Below are 24,606 nucleotides of genomic sequence, written 5' to 3'. Positions count from 1 at the left end.
ACACACAGAAACCTCAGCTTGTGTCATATCACAAAGTGTCACACGTCTAAGGAAAGTGGCAGTCATGTGCCATTAGTGCCAAACAATGCCTGAAAGTGGAGTCATCTCCATGAGTAAGAAAAGCTCTTCAGTCTCATATTATTGCTACTCACCTACATGGAGTGCACCTGCACGTCTTCCTTTCAATCTTGAAAAGTCAGAGTGTGACTTCTCCTTGTGATTCAGCAAATCCACGGATGGCAGAAGCCCGTGCCATGGTGGAACTGCTCATGGCACCGTGCAAGAACTCTGAAAAAAGGGAAATATTTATTGTTGTACAAACACCTTGATTACTGACTGTGATAGGCCTGAGAGATTAAAAAATGAAAGAAGTTTTAAAATCAACTAATTCAGATGGTTCACTTAAACCAGAGTCATACTGCACAAAGTCTGAGTAACTCCTTTACTCAGGAATTGGCTGCCCAGGACCATCACTAAAGTAATTTAACCTTCCATTGCACTATTAAGTGCACTCTCAGTATGAAGTTCTGCAGGTAAGAACCACTCAACGTGATCACAGCTACAACACCCCTCAGCTTGTCACAGAGAGAAAACACAGGGCAATTCTGGAACACCCTACAAACAACAGACTCCCATTTTCTAAACCTCTGCAAGCTCCCAGCCCCATCCACAGAGAACAAAACTGAGATCCAGAAGCCCACAAGGAATATTTACACAAGAAAAAAATGGCAGTGAGCTGCCAAATTAATCAGAATTAGACCGTAATTAGATGGAAAAATCAGGTCAGGATGAGATAAGAATTCAAATCACATGGGCACCAACCAGTGCTTTATTTCTAAAGTTGCTGTGCATTTTTTAAAATAACAGTCCAGCTGATTTCTTTTCCAGGGAACTGACTCACCATTAAAATAAGGAGAAATTATTTTTTCAGATATGTGTGATGGATGTTGGTTCTGATAAAATGTTTCTCTCTCCCATACACCTAGATCTCCTACAGACACCAGCATGGGATACACTGATTTTTCCAGGCAGGGAAATGGAGATTATTGTGCCACAAACTCCAATGGAGTCTTCGGAGATGAATCAAATGACCATGAATAAGATATAGATATAAAATAAGAAATCTACCAAGCCAAACTGTGATCTCTCATAGTTACAGTCACTGAGATCAGACTCTCTCACTGCCTCTTTACACTTGCAAGTCAGCAAGGAGCTGCTTTGTGCAGGAACAGAAATCCAGTTCTAGAAATCTCCCAGCAGCAACACTATCCTTTGTGTTCACAGCCTCTCAGTCCCTGTGAAAGTCAAATTCTACCTGCTGCTGATACAGGGACATATTGCCTAGGAATAAAAATTATTCAAATAAACTCAGATTATCTTAATTATCAACATTCAAACTAATATTTTATCACTTATTCCTCTGCTGGGTTTGTGTAATTGTTTCATTTTGGCATTTTTTGCATTTTGCTGTTTAAGCTATAAGCTTCTTAAAGGGGGAGAGAGGGGAAAAAACCCCCTTGACATAATACCATGAATTCAAAGAGCAAGCTGACTGGAAAAAATAGTTACTATATTTAAACTGCATTATCCTCTGACAGAACTGCGGATTTAAAACCTTTCCACTTTGATACAGCACTTTTGCAGCATTTTAATATGCCTTAGTAGATTTCAACTGGCTGAAACATTCTAATAACTGTAATTTCAGAGGAATAAAATAGTACTGTGGGAGGAAGAAACAATGCCCCCATTTGTCACTCACAAGGACTTGTATTTGAAATCAGCCAAGGTGATGAGAGCAGTGAGTTTGGTGGTCTCAACATAAGCCCTATCAGGCAATCAGCCAGTCTGTAAAAATCATGACATAATTTGGCACAATTAAGCAGAATATTCTCACTTTGTCTATGTTCACTGAAAGAGATCCTATTGCAGGACAGTATTCATGTGTTTTGGCTCAACAACTGGCATTTTATGTTGTGTTCTTCCATGCTGAGTTTAGCTCCACTCAAAACTATTAATCTTGTTTGAAAATTGAGCTACAAAACATATGTGTTTGTGTACAGCAAGAGACAATTCACTTTATGACCAGTAACTCTGCTGTGAATCTGCTTTGCAGCAGTAGGGATGACTTAATGTTATTGCAATTTGAAGGAAAGCATCCTGCAGTCCTCTCTCAGGCCAAATTCCCATTTACTTCAATTAGTAAGCATTACAGGAACTGTTTTAATGCTGCTGCCTGATGTGTTGGCTGCTTCTTCTTAATATATTACAGTGAAAAAAGATAGTAGGCCAAATGTACGAATGTACACTTCCATTACGTGAATGGAATCTCAACAAGGCCAAAACTGCCCCATTTTCTTGCTTCTTTCCACTCGAAGGGGTCCCACTCCAAGAACAAACTGCAACTTTGCAGCAGCAAAATGAATTGATTTCCTTCCTTTAAAATGGAGGCTGTAAAGCTCTCTGCACCTGCTGGAAGCTTTCGTGAGTTTGTTTGCTTCAGGCAGAGCTGAGGTGCTGTCATATTGATTTGGGTCAAAATGGCCATCCTTAGATAATGATGTCCTTTAGATAAACATCTCCTTTAAGAGACAAGACAAATGTCATGGGAAGCATTAGGAACCTTTGCAGAGCGATGGGAAACAACCCCGATTTCAGCTCACAATTCTAAATTTGTATGATCTCAAGTGATGCCAAATTTAGCAGGTACTGCTTCTGCTGCAGTGTCTACATGGGTATTTGTAGCTCGTTCTGCACTGTGCTGTCTAGACCATGAATTGTATCTGCAAATGTTTTTTAAATGTGTAGCTGTCAGAGGATTTGGAAGGTGTCACCTGCAAAGGAATCCTCAGCAGCAGCAGTGGTCCTGCACTTGTAGGGATGAACAAGGAAAGGACTGTGAAGGAAATGCAGAGGTTATTCTGCTCTGGAAGAGAAAGAGCTGTAGAACAGTCCTTGATTCAGTCATTCTTCTCTCAAATTTCACTGAGCCATAACAGAACACGTGACAGAAATAAACACAGGCAGAGGACTGTGCTTCCAGGTTCTTTCCAGATTTTATACAGGGTGGAAAAAAATGGGGAAGAATCAAGTCCTCTGTGCTGAATGGATGAGAGAGAAACAACGAATGGGAGGTGTCAAATTGTAGCTGAACTAGTGAACCCCAGAGATTGCCAAGAGTTCTCCAGGATTTGCTAGAATTCAGACTCTGTTTGCCTTCCTAGCAGCATTTCCTCCTGTTAACAAGTTAGATAGAAGGAACACAGTATCTACTTGATTTTACCCTCTGCCAAGATCTAATTGCATGTGCCATGCCTCTGGCATGCTTAAAATAATTTTCCATAAGGCCTTTAGGAAACAGGCACAAAAAGGAGACCATGAATGACATAGGAAATACAACACAGGGAGAAATAATATGGAATGTGACCTAGGTTTCTTTCTGGTATAATTTTGTTTTGAAAATTGTTACAGATGCTTAATTGTAATATTTTAAAATAGTAAGAAAATGAAAGGCAGGACTTTCAAGTCCATTACAAGTGCACTTGTATATGAAGGCTAGTAAATATGTTTGTGCGTAAAAACAATGCTTGGTAAATGTATTTTTACAAAAAAACTTATCTATAATCCAGGTTTTATCAATGTGGTAGAGAGAAGAAACTACTCATAGAGATATACACTGAGCTGTAAGTGAATTCAAGTGGCAGGCAGTATTCCATATGGAGTTATTGTGGAAATCATGTATAATATAATGTCACATATGCATATGTACATGTTTTGGGGATGGTGGCACCATGGGTTCATGCCATAACATGAAAATTATTAAAACTGGTTAAAAAATTATAGTAAATTGGATAAAATATATGCACCTGTCACGTTGACATTCCTCACCTCTGTAACAGGCTAAGTCTATTTGGGTGTAGTGTGAGGTATGAAAAGCAACATAACTGTACTGAGGCAACATTTGGCCATGCTGATTAATCCTGCTGATAAGCAAGGTGAAATTAATATGGGCATGGCATGGAATAAGTAATTGCCTTACCTGAATTGGGTCATCAGATCTAGCTCAGGAATTTTCATTCAGAATGGCCATGTGAAGTGTAGGTTGTCAAGTTATTCCTCTTTGGACTTTGCCCATTCACAGAGGAGCAGTTGTAAAGGGCTACACGTACCCTAGAACACCAAATTTTACATAGGCTGTCCCCTCTCCATCCCTTTTCTAGCACAGAGGTAAGACTGAGATATCTCATTCCAGATCAGACACGCAGTTTCTTATAGCGCGGTGCTGTGGGTGGTTTATAAGTGGTGGAAATGCAGATTGTATGTAGGATCTGTATTTATGTAAGCCAGCACACATGTAGGGATCAGCTTTGGTATTTGCACAGGCATATGTACACAAGAACATCACTTGGAATGAAGTTTTAAAGGTGTTTATGCTGTGTGCTGATCTGCTCGCTGTGTTGTGTGTGTTGCAGGTGTGTTAATGTCAGTTGGCGCTGATTTCTCTCTGGTTTGTGTTCACTGAAGTTCCCATAAATTACCAGGTGGGACTGCATGGCTCAGTCAGTTTTCTGTGCTCTCTATCTGTTCCGTGCCTGTGCCAGAGCCGACACGGCGCTGAGGAAAGCTGGAACCTCACCCACAGCCGCGCTGGGATCAGCTGCGGTTTATTCCTCCTCACGTTATCGCCGGGGCTGAGGGTGCTGTCACCGGGATGTGTGCGATGGCAGCTGGGGACACTGCTCAGGGCCAGCGCAGGGCACGACCTCTGGAGTGACCCCCGCCACAGCACCGAGGCACACGGCCCTCACTGAGGCACACTCGTGAGGGATGAGGCTCCTGTCGCGACAGAGGTCGGTGCAGCCCCACAGAATCACAGTCTTTAGGGTTGGAAAAGATCACCCAGTCCAACTTTCTGCCAAGGCAGGGTGACAAAAGAACGTGCCCAGGGGGGTTTGGAATGTCTCCAGAGAGAGAATCCACGGCCTCCCTGAGAGTCTCACCCTCACACACTGACCGGATGATACTCCTGTCGCGACAGAGCGCGCCAGCCCCACAGTCACCCTTTGGCCGGGTGATGGTCGTGAGGTGGGACCCAACCCTACACTCACCCCTGGACTGGATAAGGCTCCTATCACGACAGGGCGAGGGCAGTGCTCACAGGACGGCTGGCGGTCCTGTCGCGACACGCACCGGGGCAGCTCCGCGCCGCCTCCCGCGCCAAGACCTTTATGGCGGGCAGCTCCCCTCAGGCCCGCTCCCCCTCAGCGCGGGCTGAGGCCGGGACAGGGGCGCTTCCCGCCGGGGCAGCAGGGGCGGGAAAGCGACCACCGCACCTGCGGGGATGTCCCCGAGCGCAGAGGTTGCGTGAGGCGCAACCGCGACCGGGCCCCGGGCGGGAGCACGGGCGGCAGCGGGACCGCGCTGCGCAGGGGCCGCGCCGCAGCCATCGCCTCCGCCCCGCGGGCGGCACCGCCAGGATGCCCGCCCCGCGCCCCGGCGCCGCCAATGAGCGGCGTCCACATGCCGCGGCGGCGAGAGAGCACCGGGCGGCCCCCGAGTTACATTAGAGCTGCCGCCGCCGCTGTGCGACCGGAGCGAGAGGAGGGAGCGGCGGGCGCGGGGGAGCCCGAGCCGTGACGGCGACAGCGGCCTGGGCCGGCCGGGGGGGGGGATCGGGCTGCTAGAGAAGGAAGGAAGGAAGGGGGCGATCCTCACCCTTCGCGGGCAGCGGGGCAGCTGCGGCTTTTTCTCCCCCGCGCCGTTGTCGCCCTCCGTTACCGGGGGCGGCTCGGAGCCGCTGAGGCGAGCGGAGAGGCCGCTCGGCCACCTGGACGCGGCCCATCCCCGCAGGGCCCTGCGGCGACAGCGGCTCCGGGCGCCCGCGCGCTCCCCGCCCCAAGTCCCTCGTTCCCGCCGGAGAGGCGGCTCGGCTCCCTCGGAGCCGTGAGGGGGGGTGGGGGCTTTTTTTTTTTTTAGGGCCGCTTTCCCTATTTTTTTTTTTTTAATTTTTGATTTTTTTCCTGCCCCTCCCGGCCTCCTCCGCGAAGAGGGAGGTGTGCTCGGGCTCCTGTGCTGCGGGAGAGGGTCTATGGTGATAGCACGGGGGTGGTGAGGGCTGAGGAGGGGTCTCGCCGCCGCCCCCGCCGCCGCTGAGGAGGAGGAGGAGAGGGAGGAGGAAGAGGCGAGGCACGGCACCATTTGCTGCTCCCTGCCCCAGCCATGGAGAACGCGCACACAAAGACTGTGGAGGAAGTTTTGGCTTATTTCGGCGTCAACGAGAGCACCGGGCTCAGCCTCGAGCAAGTGAAGAAGCTGAAGGAGAAATGGGGCTCCAACGGTAGGTGAGGCGGCCCCGCCGCGGGGATGCTGCCGCCGGCGCTCGCCCTCTTCCCCCTGTGCTCGCTTTCCCAGCCCTCTCTCCTCTCCCTCATCCCTGCCGGGGCCCTGTGCGAGGCCTAACGCGTGTGCTCTGGCAAAGCCGGCATCTCTTCCAGGACCCGGAATAGGAGCGAGGGAGAGAAGATGGCTGACTTGAACTCCACCTCGTGGGTTTCTTTCAATCCCGAGCTCGCGGGGCTGCTCTGGGGAGGAGGGTGTCACCTCCGTTCCCTTTCACCGTAACGGTGGGAAACCTTCTTCCATTCTGAAATGAAGATCTTTTGGGTTTAGGATTTGCCTTTTATTTTTTTTTTTCCCCGTCTTGACCTTCATTTTCCCCAGCTTTTTAGCGCCTCTCAGACCCTTATTCTCTCCAGTCGGGACACAAAATTGAGTCGCTTTTTTTAATCCTCACTGCTTGGCTGTCCTAGTCCATTCTGAACTCCCTTGCCGTTGTGTAAAAATGAAAATCTGTGAGAAGATTACACGGTGGAGGTGGTTTTTTAGCTTTAACACTGCTTTATGCCTCTTGGATTACTAAATCTAGTTGCAGGAACATAAAGGGGAGAGCAAAAATAAGGACATACCCTTAAAATGGAGGAAAGAATTTGAAATATTTTGAACCAAGTTTGATGGTTAGTGGTTTTTTTTAAGTGAATGTGGAGGAAAGGCTTTGTCAGAAAACGTTTGAAAAGCGTTTTGAGCCTTTGACCCTTTGTGTGCAGCAACAGCAGAAGTCCCACAGCTGGCTGGAGTGATGACTTGGCTGAATTATAACCCTTGGCACATTCCCGCGAACCTTTATGTGCCTTAAAATGCAAAACTCTCAGGCCCATTCACATACTCTGGTGAAAAGAGCTGCCTTAGAGGGGCTTTCAGTATGTTTGTCAAATCCAACCCAGCTGAGTGTGCAATTCAGGAAGAATATCTGGTGTGGATGCCTGATAATGTTCTAATGTGTTTCTTCGATGATTTCTTTTCTTTGACATGCTTCCTGGAAAAAATCTTCCCCTGACAGAGCTGCCGGCAGAGGAAGGTGAGCATGGTTACGAAATCTTCTGCTAATTCTTGTTGATAATTCATTTTTGTAAATGTGCATGACTCAATGGCTTTTTTGCATATTGCAGGAAAAACCTTACTCGAGCTTGTGATTGAACAATTTGAAGACTTACTAGTTAGAATTTTGTTGCTGGCTGCTTGCATATCTTTTGTAAGTATGATTTATTTATTTTTTATTTCCTAGAGTTCTGTGTAGCAGTGACATATTCCAGTGTATATGACCTGTACATACTGAAATTATTCTTTCTTGCTGAATAGATGCAAGATTGCTGTCTCTTACATTAGTTCCTTGTGACAAGGTTTCTGTGTGCTAGCCAACAAGAATTTCAGGGAGTCTTTTATTGCATGAGTCATAACTATATAACTACACAAGACAGGTATTTTAAAAAGTTCTCATTCAACCCATTTTGCTTATTTGAGGTGGGATTTCCCAATGGTGCTGTTGGCTTTGAAAACTAACCTTGAGTAAGTAAGCGTTTAACTGGACATTCTTCTTGCCTTTGGGTTAATCTTTATCAAGCGTGATGTATAATCATTGGAAGACATTTTTGGATGCAATGCAGACTCTAAATAGAATCTACATGGCGAATATTCCAGTTGCCTTCCCTTCCTGATAATAGCAAGGTGACAGTTGTTGCTTTTGACAGTGACAAGAATGTTGACGGCTGTGATGGCACCACTGTTGACCAAATTTGGTAACTGACCTTTGGATACTCAAGTCATTAAATGGACATCTTGCTTTGTATACAGGACTAAAAGAACAAGAACAGTTTTAGCTTTTTTTTTTTTTTTTCCCCCTAAAAAAAGCATGATTAAGCAATCTTCTTACATTATGTGTAAATGGTACGTGCTTGATGAAAAACTGGAAAACGGAGTGAAGACTCAGAGAAGGAAGGTGAAGGCTGTATTTCTTGGGGAGCTGGACAACAGAAACAAAAGCTTGCAGAATATTAAATAGTTTAGGTATGGAGTAAAAGTTTACAGTAGACTTTGCCCTGGAGTTGTAATTAACTACTTGAAAAAAAAATAAATGCTGCAGCTCTTGGGGGGGAGTGGAAATTGTGGTGACTCTTTAGCTAAGGGCAAGCTAATTAGGATGGGCAGAGGAGAATGTGCTCTGGAGCTGTTGTGTGCTGGGGGAAGGGTGGCCCTGGTGCTGCAGTTTGTGCTGTGCTGGGGATCTGCTGTCCCCACACCGACACCTTCCAGAGGGCTCTGGGTCTGTACTTCACCAGTCCCAGCTGAGCAGTGACTGGTGACATCAGTCTTGACCATGGAGACAGATGTACTTCACTCATTCCTCTATTTCCTGGAGAGGAAATCAGGCTGGCTATTGAAAATTGAATAAACAGTCATTCAAAAGCTTTTTTTTTTTTTTCCTTCTTTACCCCTCCTCTTTTCCCCCTTTTCTCACAGAGAATGAGAAGGATGTGTCTTTTTCATCCTGAAAAGTCAGGAGTGTTTCTGTCATCTCACGAGACAAATGGCAGCACAGAAGTTAGTTAGCCTTCTGTGCCAAAGTACATTAGTTGTTTTCATTGTAAACAAGTAAGTGAAAAATCAGATTCCCCAAACTAAAGCTTTGATTGCCGAGTCTGAGTAAGTATGAGGCCAGACTGAGAGAGGTCATAGAACATACACTGCTGAGTCCTCGTGGAAAACTTGATTAGTAGCTGAATTCAGTTGCTTTTTTCAGTATGGTTAATTTTCCTGTCTAATTAAGAGGAGACTGTAGTCTAATGGAGTGTGGGATAGATCTGGGTTCTCTGCTTCTGTGCAGCTGACATGGTACATGACCTTGGGCTACTGCTCTGCCTTTTCTGTCTCCTATTTTGGAGTTACAGAGGCACACTAAATTGATGTTAGAAGTAAAGATTTTTCTCTGATGGGAAGTAAAAAAACCCTACATATATATTACAATTTTGATACTTTAAAAGCTCTTCCCCTTTGTGTTTGTTTCTGGTGTTTTCTTTGCTCAGAAGGTGATCATGTTGTCTGTTTTTCTTAGGTTTTAACACTTTTTCTTGATGAAAGCATAATACAGACTTTGGTAGTAGCTGTAAAGCACCGCTGGATGTGTTGATACAAGGATTGCATTACTGCAAAAATAGGGTGTAATTACATCACCTAATTTCTGGTGTTCTTGGCCAGCTGTACATTGTCAGTTTAGAAAAATTAAGATTCAGGTATGACAGAGAGGATCTCGAAGTACATAGATAATTTTTTCTGAGTGTGTTGAGGGAGTTTTTATGGTGGTTGTGTTGCAATTATAAATCATATTAGTTTATTGCTGTCAGAACTGTCTGCACAGTAACACATCTGTAGCACTGAGGCTTGCATCAGGTTTTTGTGCAGAAACATCCCTTCTTGTGTGGAGTATGAACTCGTGTTCAGAGTGCCTTTTGTGCCCTGTGCTCCCACGCTGCCTGTCAGGTACGTGTGAGTGAAATAACTCAGAGCAGCAGCTCAATCTGTGTCAGCCCGGCTGATTGCCGGGGTCAGAGGCTGCGTGTTTGTGGATCCTGTGTCCTACATTCCAGGTCAGAACTGCTCTAAGAGATGTGCCTGGCTAGTGAAAGCCTTAAGTATGGCTTTTGAAGAGAAACAGTATAAATAATTTCTGATGGTGAGTAAATGGTTCTGTGATTAGACTTGTCTCGGTCTTCTGTTGGATCTGTGAAGCCTCTGCAGAAATAAACCCGTGGAGTGTATTCATGGCTTGTGATCTGCAGTGTTTACTGAAGAGAACAGCTTGCTTTGCTGTGTAATGATTTTGACAGGTTGCAAAACGTTCACTGCATCTGATGTAGAATAATTCCTTGGTGAAGTGTGGATGCTTGAAGCAGTGGTGTGTGCTGAACTCTGCAGTCTTAGCTCTGCATCGCAGTGGATTTGCTCCTGCAAGGTGCGACATAGGCTATAAACTCTTAACAAAACTTTAATATTTGTGCAGCATCCTAAGAGCATTCCCTCCCCTCAATTATTCCTTTAATTCCTAAGCTGACTTAGAAGTGAATGTCCTGAGAATGTTTCCTAATAGTGGATATCTGTGTTTAGATTAAAACAATACACTGTGCTTTAGCCCCGAGATTGTAATAACCTGTAAATTAGCATGAGTATAACCTAGTTTGTGGTAAGAGGTGAGTGAAGGTCTCCTTGGAGGAAGTAGGATGTGTCAGTAACAGTGTTGCAGGCTTTGCCCTGAAATCACCCCAAAACTTACCTGTTTAGGTCAGCAGCAGTGAGTGTGTGGCACAAGATAAGGGTTGCTGTAGAATGTGACACTGACATGCTTTTAGCTAAACTTAGATTGCTCATTAGCATTAGGGTAGGGGTGATAAAAATGTGAGAAGTCATTGTGATTCCGTTTTGTGGTGTACAAATTAAACTGTGGTATCTTTTCTCCTCTTACAGCTGTAATAAACGATATATTTATTTTCAGAAATAAGGAATAACATTGGATGGGTGCATACGTTCTGTGAACTCAGTGAAATTCTTAAGTCTTGTACATGTGGTCAAGTTGTGTTAGTTTGCATTTGAGATTTTTTTCCCTGACCTTGTGTAGCAGACAAAAATCTACTGAATCATGGAACTGAAATTGGGAGTTTTTCTTTAATGTTACCTGATGTTCAGTATAATTGAAATGGATGGAACAGAACTACTGATATAGTTTGCATCTGCTTAATTTTAAGATAATTTGTATTGAAAAGAAAAATCACTAAAAGAAGGGTTTCTGAACAGTAGTTGATACTCTGTCCAAAATACATGAAAACCGAAATCACGTTATCCTATGAGAAGAAAACTCTTAAAAGCAGTCCATGCGTTTTGTATGACCTGCTTTAATTAATCCATGGCTTCTTTTTGTTGGGATGAGATCTTGCCTCTCCCAGCTTGCTTCTAAGTTTCCACTGTCAGAATGAAAACCAAACAAAAATCCCTGTTCGGTTGCTGACAACAAAGTATTTGCTTTTCCTCTGTCAGTGGTGAGCGGGTACAGCCTGCTGGGCAGCACAGTTCTGTCTCCAAACTCCCCTTCTCCAATTCTGTTGTTGTTACTTAATGATACATAGTCATCTGAGGTAACTTGTCTCCATAACTTCCCTGACAGTACTTGGGAGATCCTTGTAGAAATGGAAAAAGCTGTGAGGGCACTCGCGCTGTTTCAGGCGCTCCCGTCAGCGCTCACCTCACTGCAGGCCCACTTTGGCATTGTACCTCTGTCCCCTTTTTGCAAATAACCAAGTGCTGTTTGCCTGGCATTGTGTGTCTCTTGCCTCAGAGTCCTGCAGGTCCACCCCATTAGGCTTTGTTTGAAATAGGCTCCGCAAGCCGTAGCTCTGGCAGCCCTAAAGCAAATATACTGAATGAAAGTTGTCCTTTAAGCTGCTTATGTTGGCTGTTTGATAGGGGCTTTCATGTCTTGCTATTATTTCCCTTATATTTTTAGGTTTGCATTTCTCTTGAGCAATTGTCTTATTATTTTCTTATTTTTCCTACTCTTTCTTAAGTATGTGGTGACTTTACTTATTGACAGTAGTGCCTGACCAGAGCATTGAAGATCAATGACCTGGAAATTAAGCTGTTCTACGTGTGAGTCTTAAAGTGATTAGGGTTGAAACATGGTGGGGCCCTTCTGAGTAAAAATTGAAAAAAAAATGAGATCTCTCACTGTAAACCTCTCAGGGTTTTAAAACTGTGCTAGTGGAAACTTTCTGACAAGGACTCAGTGACTTGGACAAGAATTGTCTGGTCTTTACCAGGCCTCAGCATATAGTCTGTTGTTACTAAAAATGCAAATATTTGTTATTGCTTGTTCTACTTCCTCTTTGTTTTTCTTGGCTTTGTTTTGGTTTTTTTTACTTCAGACTGCTATCATATAATAAACCTGATCTGTTACAGAATGTGTTGTGTATCACAAATACCCTAAGTGAAGTGTTAATATAGCTGTAGTCTGCTATAGCAAAACCAAGAACTTGCAATGTATCTGGTTATTTTATGTTTAATTAACTGTTCTAGAATTAGAGCTTGGGTTGTTCCATTGATAGTAATTGTGTAGAAACTTCTGGAGAGAGAAATGTGTATTGCTGGCTTGCAGGGTTAACTAGATACTTCACTTTAGTCTTGTCACAGGTTGATAATTTCATCAGAAAAACAGCAGTGAAGATTTAAACCATCAGACTCTATACTCTCAGGATCTCTAATTTGAGTTCATTTGCTCTTTTGAAATAATGGCTTATTGAAAGAAAAGATCCCTTGAAAACTTAATTTTGGCTCTCCTTGACATACTTGGATCTTGCTGTCCTTGTAGCTCCTTCCCTTACCTCTGGAAGCTGTGGCCTTTCTCAATGTTATTTTACAGCACGCGTGGTCTTAAACCAGGGAAGATTCTGGTTTAATGTCATGTAAAGCAGATGTTTTATTCCAGTTAACCTTGTAGGTGCCTGCTCAGATAAGCACATCACAGCATAATTGAATGTATTTGCTTTTATTTGGAAGCAAAGTGGGCTCTACAGAATTCCAGTAAAAAGTGAGGGGGAAGAAGCAGATTCTGATGGCAGCGTGTGACCTTGTGTACGCTGAGAGCTCTGGAAATGCCCCGTTGGCCTCTCCTGCAGCAGTTGTGGTGCAGCGGAGAGGCTGCCCATGGCACGGGGATGTGTGGGGTGAGCACAGGCAGCACTTCCAGGGACTGGAGAGCAGCAGTGTGGCAGCACCGAGGTGTGGAGAGATCCCAGCTAAATCTGTTCTGCAGGGGGATTACACAGACCCTCGAAATGTTGCATTGCCAGTTGGAATGCTGCAGTCGTGTTAATCACAACCTGCATCTTACAAGTTTATCCCTTTGTAATAAAAATTGGTTGTTGTGTTGGATTTGTTCGACAGTCTGGTTTCAGCTTGAGGCTTTCATGCTGCTGCTCCTTCCTTTTGACATCCTGCAGTGTCTCACAATTGAGCAATAGCTCGGAGCAGCATGTTGGTGGAATCATGGGCTTGCTTTACTAACAGTTTGCTCGCTGCAGTCTTCCAGTGATTCAGAGTGCTGTTGCCTGACTACCAGCCCTAATTATCTCAACACGTTGTTCCTATTTACTGTCACTTTCCAGGCTTCCTGTTGCTCAACATGTTGACGAAAACGCTCTTCCTCTCTGGTCACGTTAACTTGACTTTTCATCAGTGACCACAGCACTCTGCAGAGGCCCTGACATGTTCAAGTCAAGTGAATGACAGATGCCTAAAACTGGAGTGCACTTTTAAAACAAATGAATCAAAATAAAATCTATGTGGAGCCGTTTATGCAAGTCCTCAAGTTTTGATTCACCTTTTAAAATCCAATTTTGAGTTTTGTCAGCTACATGGTTTATAATCTAGCCTCAGATATAACTGTACCATTCACTTAGGTGCTTCAGTAAGACACTACTAGTGTTTTAATAAGTAGATACTTATTTTTTTGCATCTACTCACCAAAAATTGTAAAGCTATTTCCATTTGTGTGGCTAAGTTACTGGTAAAGGGCAATTAACTTGCTTAAAATTCAGATTCTGGCAATGTTTTAGTGTTTGAAGTAATCAAATTAATCTGTCCTGTTTAATGCAGTAATGAAATAATATTTTCATTGTCATAACTGTTGTCACAACTTCTGCTTTCACTTCTGAAGCAACAGTAGCAATTGTTTCCCAGATAAATAGCTTACTCCTTTAAAAGAAGAGAGGCCTCTAAAATGAACTTTGTACTACTTTAGTAAAGATTCTTTTTCTCCTTTTCCATTGCGTTTTGCCAACTCATTCATGAATTACAAAACTACAAACTTGGTAGGTTGAGGGGTTTCCAAAGTGCTGAGGTCTAAGCAGTTGAAACTTAGCAGGCGTGAAGTTTGCAAGGTGTCTGTGTAAATCAGGAATTTAAATCACTGTGTTTCTCTTTCAGGTCCTGGCCTGGTTTGAAGAAGGTGAAGAAACAATCACAGCATTTGTAGAGCCTTTTGTAATCTTACTTATATTAGTAGCCAATGCAATTGTGGGAGTTTGGCAGGTATGCAGAGACTTACACAGCATCAAATCACAAATGTTTTGGGGTTTTATGGTTTAAGAGGAAGCACTGGAGTGCTGGGTGTTGTTACAAAGCAAGTAGGACGTGTTGCTAACTTCAGATTCCTGAGAGTCAGCAAACCATAAAGCTTCTCAACAGAAAGTGTTGACTTAAAGGTAAAATGAAAGCTTTAGAAGTGTTGCCAGAAAGGCAGAATGCCCATCAGTGTGTTTGGCCACACACTGCTGAACACATGAACAAGACAGGCCTGAATAAAGCCCTGAATTCAGGCAATAAATCAGGCCTTGCAAAGCTAAGAACAATTGGAGTGGTTTGCTTGGGTTTTTTTCCCAACCAATGAACAAAGGATGGAGCACTTGTAATCTTGATTCCTCTTGAGACAACTGTTGTGTTTTCATAAATTATTAATACAGTATTAATTCTCCCTGTTCAATCACTGCAGTACCTATTAAGTGTACATCCTAAGACTGCATGTCTGTCAAAAGGCACAAGTTTCTTCTGAAAACATCTAAATACTGTAAAACTTTTCCTACGCTGTCAGCTGTGACATTCATTTGATGCCTTTTTATAAATCATATAGACAGTAGTATCATAACATAAAATAACACTTCGTGAGATGCCAAAACAAAAATGTTCTTATCACTTCAGTTTGCTGATTTGATCACTTTAGACAGTGGATGTTTTGTTAGAGGATTTTTTCCTGCAGATAGAAAATGGTCTAGGATTTTTATGTTAAGTTCTTTGTATGATTGGTTGATTTTGTTGGGTTTTTTTCCCTAAGGGAGAGTGCTAGCATGACATAATTACTTGCTCTCTTAGTGCATGAGGCTTCATGCTTTAAAAAAATAGCAAACTGGTCAAAATAACAAAAATTAAAAGGAGGAGTCCCATTAATAGGTTACAACATATTAGAGAGGCCCCTGCCTGCTGGTGGCCTTGAGTGGCATTGCTACACCTTCCTGTGCTCTGCTTTGTGCTATTCCAGGTGAGCTGGCTGAGGAGTGCTCCTCAAAATTCAGTTTTTAGCAGTACCCAGCGTGCTGCCCAACCTGCAGGAGCAGGTGTGCAGGGAAGAGAGAACGTCGGTCAAGGGCTGACAGCACTGCCCCTAAACTGACACTTTATATTCGAGTCTTCATAAAGTAATTGTGCAAGAGTTAATGTTTAACTTGAAACTCTTGAGCTGCAGTTCTGCAGGTACTAGTTTTAAGCATGAAATGGAAGGTAAAGCTGTCTGTATAGTCTGAGGATTTTTCTTGTGTAGCTGTTCTCATGTTGTAGGAAATAATCAGGGGTTTTTTCATATGTCACAGTATGCAAAGAACACATCTGTGTCCATTTCTACATGTATGGAGCTTCATTGTGCAAGAGAGTTGCTGCCCAGGTGAAATGACTCATTCCCTTGTTGTAATGGGCATGGAAAATCAGCCACAGTACACAGTCTCCACCCATGAATGTATCTGTTCCTACAGGTACCAGATGTGAGCTCTGAGTCACTGCCGCCCTCAGCCTTTCCTCTCCCGGTCACCTTTCCCCAGGAGCCACCTGCCAGTGCTTCAGTGCCTGCAGGACAGTCTGACTAGCAGAACTTGAGGCAAACAGCAGCAAAAGACTCAGTCTAGCACACTGAGCTGGCTGAATGAGCTGAATCATGGAGTTGTTGAGGGTAGAAAAGATCTTTAAGATCATCAGGTCGCACCATTAACCCAGCACTGCCAAGGTCACCACAGAACCATGTCCCTGAGGGCCACATGTTCATCTTTTAGATACCTGCAGGCATGGTGATTGATCCACTTCCCTGAGCAGCCTGTTTGGATGCTTGACAGCCATTTCTGTGAAGAAATTGCTGCTAATATCCATTCTCAATTTCTCCTGGTGCAACTTGGATGTTTATTCTTGTTCTGTTTGTTTTCTAGAGAGTGACAAGGTCCCCCTGAGCCTCCTTTTCTCCAGGCTGAGCCCCCCACAGCTCCCTCAGGTGCTCCTGGTGCTCCAGACCCTTCTCCAGCTCTGTTTTCCTTCCTTGTTCATTCTCCAGCCCCTCCATGTCCTTTTTGTCATGAGGGGCCCAAAACTGTCCCCAGAACTGGAGGTGCCTCAGCAGTGCCCATCCCCTGTGCTGGGCACTGCTCTGATCTTACTGGCTGCACTATTTCTGCTCCAAGCCATGTGACATTTGCCTTCTTGGCCACCTGGGTCATTGTGTTGAATTTTTATTTCTCCTTTCTGAAGAAAAAGTTCTGCTGAAGTAACCTTCCTTTTGTGAGACTTTAAGGTTTTTCCTCACGGTGACTCATAGTCCACAGAAAAGCAATGTTGGTTTTTTAGTGCTGAGGAGCAGAATTAATCCACCTGGTGGAATATGAGGCTGGTATTGCAGCTTTGTGGGTCTGTGCTGGTATCTGCACTGCCAGACCCTGAGCTGTGCCATGTAAATGTTAGTTCCTTAAGGTAGTTTTGGTAACAGTCATTTTCAGCTACACTCTTGCAAGGAGCTGGTGAGTTCCTCGGCATCTGAATTTCTGATGGTTTTGTTTCTGCTTTGACATGCAAGGAGGAATTTTTCATTATCTGGAAAGGCTGATGTATATTTGAAGGGCAGATGTTCTAAAGACTCTGTGCACTCTACCATTATCTATAATTATCAGGGCTAAATGACGTTTGTTCTTGTCAATAGGCAGGGAAATGGAAAATAAGTTCTTTCTCCAGGAGCTAGAGAAGGAGCACTGATAAGCTGCTGGTTTGTACAGTTCTTTATCCAGGTGGCATCACACTGATACCAATCTCTGCTAGTGCTCAGTGAGAGGACTGCAGCTGAGATAGGAAAGCTGTTGTGTTAGTGGAAATCAAAAGGTTGTTCTGTGTGAGGATTCATCCGAGTTTGTAAATTGTTCAGAGATTCTGGGGAAGTTTCTAGTGTATGCTTTAGTTTCACTTCAGCGTGACTTGCTTTGCTGAAATAAAGTTGATAATAAGTTGGTTTCATCATAAGTTGATCGTTGATTTGTGTCAGTAAATGAAATTTAGCAGTGCTGGTCCACTCCAGGCTGAGTGTAAGCTGCTCCAGCCACGGTACAGCCAACACCTGCATCCACAAATCTTAATTCTGCTTTTTTTAATGTCAAAAAGCATCCATATGTGACATGGAACTCTTAGTGTGGCCTCCCTGCAACAACGCAGTGGATATTCTTGATGGGAAGTGCTGCAGGGTTTAAATAAACAATTTCTGTGTTCTAAAGGCCCACAAACACCTGAATTACACTCTAATGATTTCCAGTCAGCAGGCTCATAAGGGGAGGGGGCACAAAATGTTCTCTACGAAGAAATATAGCTGAGCTGGCTTAGTAGCATTCATATGATAATGCTTTTGAAAAATCGAATCTGACAGGCTTATTTTCCTTGAGGGCTTTAAAAATGACACATTTTTGCTGTCTTTTAGGAAAGAAATGCTGAAAATGCTATTGAAGCTCTTAAAGAATATGAACCAGAGATGGGCAAAGTGTATAGACAAGACCGAAAAAGTGTCCAGAGGATTAAAGCAAGAGACATTGTCCCAGGTGACATCGTGGAAGTGGCAGGTAAGACCCACTCATGTGGTGCATGAGTGCATATGCTAATATGCATTAGCATATTAATGTAAATTTGTTGTGGGGCTTTGTCTTAATGATTTGAGGCCCTGGGGGGAGTTTTCAGACTCCTAAGTATATGCTTCACTTAAGAACAATCTTGCTTCTGTTCATCTGTAATTACCTTAAATGTGCATTTCTACGGAGGGGATTGTTTTTCAAATTGCCACTTAGTTTAATTGGTAGGTCTAAAAGCAAAGCATCTTAACTTGAGTTGTGGTTTTAACACTTGTCACGAATTTAAAATTTTGTTTTCTAGTGTCTGTTTTCAGAGTGTCTTAAAATTTGTCTGCTTTTCTATCACAGAGTGGATGTTTGTTCCTGGTTTTTAAATGTCTTCAGTTTCCTTAGGTTTGGGAGTGCAGAGATGTTTTTGGTCACGCTCTGTTATTTCATCTGAACGTGTTTCTCCAGCTCTTAGACTTGTAGTAGCAGTGCCTTTGAACTTCTCTTCACAAATGCCTTCTGTCCTCTCAGAAAGTATGACTGGCACATGACTTCACTGATCTTTCATAATTCTTTATTGCTTCTTTTGACGATTTGCTGCACAGATCTCAGATACATGAGCTATGCAGAGTAGAGCTCCCTGTTTCTCCTGGGTAAACTTTTGAAGTGCCAGTCTTAAAACTGGACATCACTGGACTTCTGCTTTCTAATTAGAGCTTTCTAATATCCTCATTTTGCTCTAAAAGGTGTGTCTTTGGAAGGAGTGCAAAAATAGAAGGGTTATATACTTTTGGCTAAAGCTCCGTAATTTGGGTGATAATGCCATAGTAATAACTCTTTCTCTAAACTGGGCTTGACTGTTCCTTCCCAGATTAAACTAGGTGGCTCTTGCTGAGTGTCAGGAGCGTTGCATGCTCAGATTTTGTAGGTCATTATCAACTGTTAACTGAGTGATTTTTCCTTTGGGAGCAATGCAGGGTGTACATCAAACTTACTTTGCACTCGTGTCACTTTGATTTTAGAGGTGGTAACTGTCTCAAGAGGAGATAAATATATACCCTTAAACTTGACTATCCTCCTGTTTTAATTAGCAGGCAAAGAGAGTGTGCACTCAGAATGAAGTTGGTGTTGGCTGCGTGCCCAGCTTTCATTCCTTGAGAAACTTTTAACGTTGGCTGAGCCCTGTTTTGAGCCCCTGTTTTGTGTTCAGGGTGATTCAGCTACGAGCCCAAAGCCAAAGTGGTGATAGTGAAGTGAGGGGTGAGCTGTGATGCCTTGTCACTGGCTGTGCTGTGCTCTGCAAGGGGAGTGCTTTCTGCTGTGCTTGACGTGTCCTTTTGAGGCAAACAGAGCTGTATCAATTACAGACTCTGCACTGGATGTCTGGGCCAAATCCTTATCCTGTTTTTAAATGTCAGCAGTGGAATGGTGGTTTTGGAAGGAGTTTTCATCACGGGAATACGCTCGGGTTGTGTTTTTGGTACTTTAAAGCAGAATTGGTAGAACTGTGAGTTGATGAGTGTGTGTTTTGCACTGGTTTGGGGTATCACTAAGGAGAAATGCTGGATTTTGGTGCTCTGGCAGGTGTTTAGAGCACAGAACACCTTTCTCCTTGATTCACTGCTGTTTCAGAAGAGGTACAGATTGTGTTTTCATCTTCAAATTTGGCTCTGCCTTTATTCTGTATGAGAACACCTGGGGGATGTTTGGGCTTTTATTTACCTGCTGTATATTGTCAGTACCAATAAAATCAATTACTCTGTTTAAAAGGTGTATGTCTGAGGGAGAAAAACGAACTGGGAATAACCAATGTGCCTGTAACACCAAGCTGCCTTTAACAAGCATAGTGTCCTCTTTATCATAGGGTTACTATTGCATCATTTTAAAATCTGCTTGTAGAACAATGACTGATAGTCCAGCATATGTAAAATTGATTTTTTTTAAAAAGTAAGGGCACGCTTAAGCCAATATGCTCATGTAGAAACCCAAAAAATATCCAAGTTTTATGACTGTCCTTTAAGATAGGCTTGTTGATGGACTGTAGAAGCTTTTCTAGGTAAAATACTCACTTAAATTTGTGGATCAAACAACACACTGTAATTGCCTTCACTTGAAGCTGCAGTTGATTATGAATCATGTGCTGTTTAATAGAGAAATCAGTGCTTCAGTGTAACACAACTTCCAACAGTGAAATAATAAATCCTTGTAGCTAGACAATGATGAAGTTTGAATTGCAATCAAACTGAGAAAAGCCACAGAGCAAGTAGAGAAGAGCCAATAAATGCACCACGTCCCAGTATTGGTGTCAAGCCCTGGAGGTGAGAGAGACTCTGTGCATGCCTGTGCCTCAAGTGCAGCAGGCCTGCGATGGCCTTTGACATGGTGTTTGCAAAAAGATGGCCATGTAGGGAAGTGACAGGGCCCTTCATGCTGGGATACATATCTGCCTCTGGAATTCCTGGCAAAGTGCCAATGACATTTGTGTGTCCAGGCAAATGTCTTTAACCAAGTGGCATAAAAAACCCCAGGTGATTGGTTTCTCCCCTGTGCTGGTAACTAATAGTGAACAAATTTCTGTAAGTCATCCCTTGCAAAATAGTTGTATTTGATGCTGTAGCAGCTTTGCTAATTTGAAATAGCTGTGTGTGGGTCTGACACAGAGGTAACTACATTGGAGGAATTGTTAGATTGCTTTTGATACATGCAGACATGAATTTTTAACAGCATGATATTAGGAAGACTTTCCTCCATGTTCACTTCAGCAGAGATGGTGGAGAAGGTACTGTACAAGGAACAGGAGCTGTTTGGGATGTTGGGATCACAAATTTGGGATGTGTGCCTTAAATTTGCTTGCAGACCTGTGGCAGGCATGGTTCTCAGAGCTGTAGTGTGTGATGGTTACTAAGCTACAGAGTTTTTCTTAGAATTGATGAAGTGACAAACATCCAGATGCTGTCCTCACATGGCTTTTCAGTTTGCCTGCCTTTAAATGGATTATCGTGTTGTTGTAGAAGCTGCAGTTAATTGGAGGGCACACTCTAAACTTGTAACGAGGGGCTATCTTAATAGATTAGATACACTTTGGTTTAGTTGAGTTTTTTGTTGGCTGGGTTAAAGTGACATTTTAAAGAGAAATTTAGAATAGCGTGGCCCTACTCTTACAAGTTTTATATGAAGTTCAGCCTGAAAATTGGGATAAACTGGTTGTAAATCATGTATTTTTTAATAGAAGCACATTTGGGAACAGAAATGACCTTTGTTCACATCCGCTGTATTTTCCTGTCTAAAATTTTCTGGAGTAGATACAGTGTATCTGAGTTTCTGTAATTTAATAAATGAAAGTTCAATAGTTGCAGTCAGTAAATGACCAAAGCACAGCCACAGTAGTTCCTCTTTTCCCTGAATTTCTGAAGGATGGTTCTTGTCATCTGTTACTGTATCTGTAACTACTCAACATGTTAAAAATACACACAGAGTTGCCAGAAGCTGTTGCTTATTAAGTTAGTGTATATTCCAGAAAATTTAGTTCCATACCTGGCACAGAGCAGGCAAGAACTTCTTTGAGGCTTTAAATTCCAACTGCAGAGCACTTTAGGACTCTTGAGTGCCTTATAATAGAAGAAAGATGAATTTTGAGATGAAGAAGGTCAGGAAGGAAGATTCTTTATGTGAATTCTGTCAAACTCCCATGTGCTTGTGAAGAGCTCCAGGTTCTCCCTGGTAGGACAACTGAAAACATGGATGTTGCAGGTTTTATTCCAAAACATCTCAATCCTTGTGCCTGTGTCATTTTTCTGACAACTAGGATTGATTTTCAGACTTGGTGCTAGGGATGCAGATTTACTTTTTCTGGGAAAGTATTGAGATCGGAAAGAATAAGGAAAAGGATGGAGAAAAGGCTTGAGCCCAGAGCAGAGACCTGCTGGAGGCTGTCCTAAAGCAAACTGCTGAGAGCTCCTCTTGCTGGGGAAAAAGAATTGACTGCAAATGTTGTGGGTGTTTCCCCACCAGGTGCAAACTGTTGTGTCTGGGTTTTAATACACTTTTTTGCTTTTTTTCCTAAAGTACTGCTTTTGAACCAGAAAAGACAGGAAATTAAGATCAGTGGTTAATAAATACATGTACGAGTAGTGCATAAATCTGTGAGCTTCAGTGAACACTTTGGCCAGCACATCAGAGGCAGCTTGGGGATAACCAGACACAGTCCAAACTCCATTCCATACTTCACTGGAGTCTGGAGTTATGTGAGGTTCAGCTCAGGGCACGGCCTAAACTTGTGTCACTTTTAGCACACATTTGAAATATTGCAAAACACAACTACAATTTTTACCCCAATTCTTATAGCACTTTCCTTCAGAGTTACCAAACCGTTTGGTAGAAATAGCAAAATTAATTCAGGTTTAGTTGCCTGAAGAATGAGAATATACCTGATATTCTGTACTCTGACAGAACTGATACTGAGTGGGTTTTGTTTAAGCAGAAACAGTGCCGAGCAAAAAGCTTGAACATAATGTTCACTTATTACTGTATTACCCTGACAAAGGAAGCTTTTTTTTTTAAGGCTAAAGAAAACTTGCACTTGAAACTTTCCTGCACTTCCAGAATTCTGGCTCTTGGTTCCTCTGTTACCCAAATGCAGCATAACTTGGAAAAAGGAGTTCAGCTCTGGTGTGAGGTTGTTGTTCTCTACCTGACCTGGCTTGAGTTGAAGCTTAACTTACCAGTCTGTTCTTTCTGCTATTAGATATTTTTGTAGGCTGATCACAAGAGTTTTTCCATCTGGTAGGCAGTGGTATAAATAGATTCACTAATTAAAAGCTAAAACTAGACAAATGTGGTTTAGAAATGAGTGCAGACTTAGAAGCGGGGTCCCTGTCTATCAGCACATCTTATCTAATGTTCTGGTGCCCTCTTCAGAGAGAATGACAAGTCTGTTTTAGAGAATGAAAAGAAACAGGTTAAGAAAAATTCAAGTCTTATGTACTGTTTAAAACAATATCTCTGTTTTTCTCAACCCTCAGTTTTGACCTGGAAATATTTTGCTCCCAGAAAGCAAAGCTTTTCCTGTCCTTTTGCCTTTCCTTCATAAGAAAATAATATATATGTGTTGTTTAAAATTTTTTAACCTCTACCTTGAACAGTTTCTGGGTTAGGATACTCACACCTTGCATATCCTGCACAGTAAGCTCTGGGGATATTTTCTGCCTGCCCAGAATGCAGAAAAGGTGTTTGATAGAAGCTGTTTCCTACACATTGTCTAATGCAAAGAATGAATTTAAATGTCTTGTTCTGTCACCTTGGTAGTGAAAGCAAGTGCTGTTTTACTACTATGGTTACAACTGTTGGACCTTTGTTGGTGTAATCTGTCTAGATGGAAAATAAGTTTTACCTTCCTGGTTTGGAGTGGAAACTCGGACTTAAAATTTTGTTCATAATCCCTCTTCTAATTTTGACACTTACACATTCTTGGCCTTGTATGAAAGTGTAGATGGGCTCAATTATGTTCCTGTTTTGTAGAGCTTCTGATTTTTGGTACTGTTTTATTATGCCCTGTTCAGGAAGTGTTAAATACTTAAAACCCGTTACTACGGAAGAAAAATTATGTTTCTGATGGTCTAAGGAAATGGAGCACAATAGGAAGATGAGATTGTGTGTGTACAAGGGGAGAAGAGGAGCTAAGCTGAGCTGGTGTTAAGGAAGTTTAATACAAAAACCAGTTGTGCTGAAGCAGCTCTGCCTCAAAATAAAAACAAACTGTTCTGTTCAGGTGTGAGGTTTAAATATTACTGTCCCCAGCAATACTCAATTCAGCACTCAGAAAATCCTCAGTTCTGTTGAATGAAGTGTGCAGCATCCCATATCTGTTATTTTAAATCTGTTCAATTCTTAAACTGAGTTCTTCAGTTCTTCATGTAGGATGTTTCACCTGCTTCAGTTTATTAGTAAATATTCGTGCAATGGTGTGTGCTGAAATGACTGACTCCTAAAGAGACTAAATATCTCACTAGGAAAAGTGATTTAAATAACTGTACCAGTAATATGTCATGTTAAACTAGAAAATAGTTGCTAACACTTTATGTGGTTTTGGCAAAAGAATTAATATTTCTTTTAGTTCTGATGGTAAAACCCTGTGTATTTTCACTCAGAAGTTTTAGTAGCAGTGGGGTAGGTTATATCTGCTAAACTTGATAGTATTTCTACTCTAGAAAGACTAGATTAAAATGCTAAATGGTAAAATTGAAACATCCTAATAAAGCAGGAGAAAGGCCATAGTGTCTTAAAAACCAAAATGCAGGAACTTGTCAACAATGAACCTTAATATATTAAACTTTTTTTTGTTTTGTTCTCTCCATTTGGTGGTTTATGGCAATTGGTTCAGGGATGCTTTTACTCAGTTTCAGGAACTGTTTGTGTTCCAGACCTGTTCAATTATAGAATAATTGGAGCTGTACTGATAATCTTTATTACAAAAGTCCAATTCCAACCCCCCACGTGCTGATAGCAGATCCAGGGTGACACTGGCTTTGGTTAATGATAAACATCAATAAGAAAG

The 24,606-nt window shown here is 42.6% G+C and overlaps 2 protein-coding genes across 3 annotated transcripts in view; one reads left to right on the top strand and one right to left on the bottom strand.

Annotated features, from left to right (window-relative positions):
* The window catches only part of LOC134560265 (serine/arginine repetitive matrix protein 2-like), a 30,190-nt gene extending 23,995 nt beyond the window's left edge, over positions 1–6,195 (bottom strand). Inside the window, exons 1-2 of the mRNA XM_063416082.1 lie at positions 5,106–6,195; positions 153–288 (exon numbers count right to left, since the gene is read on the bottom strand). Of these exons, the coding sequence (XP_063272152.1) occupies positions 5,224–6,195 (972 nt within the window). The 3' untranslated portion in view covers positions 153–288; positions 5,106–5,223. The remainder of the gene's footprint in view (positions 1–152; positions 289–5,105) is intronic.
* A 14-nt stretch (positions 6,196–6,209) lies between these two features.
* The window catches only part of ATP2A2 (ATPase sarcoplasmic/endoplasmic reticulum Ca2+ transporting 2), a 43,169-nt gene continuing 24,772 nt past the window's right edge, over positions 6,210–24,606 (top strand). For both annotated transcript variants that reach the window (XM_063416071.1, XM_063416070.1), the window contains exons 1-5: positions 6,210–6,334; positions 7,394–7,411; positions 7,503–7,585; positions 14,359–14,463; positions 17,921–18,059. In XM_063416071.1, the coding sequence (XP_063272141.1) occupies positions 6,217–6,334; positions 7,394–7,411; positions 7,503–7,585; positions 14,359–14,463; positions 17,921–18,059 (463 nt within the window). In that variant the 5' untranslated portion in view covers positions 6,210–6,216. The remainder of the gene's footprint in view (positions 6,335–7,393; positions 7,412–7,502; positions 7,586–14,358; positions 14,464–17,920; positions 18,060–24,606) is intronic.

This window comes from Prinia subflava, chromosome 19 (genome assembly GCF_021018805.1).
Source record: "Prinia subflava isolate CZ2003 ecotype Zambia chromosome 19, Cam_Psub_1.2, whole genome shotgun sequence".
NCBI classification, from domain to species: domain Eukaryota; kingdom Metazoa; phylum Chordata; class Aves; order Passeriformes; family Cisticolidae; genus Prinia; species Prinia subflava.
The sequence above is the reverse complement of the archived record's forward strand: the minus strand, read 5'-3'. Positions and strand labels throughout refer to the sequence as shown.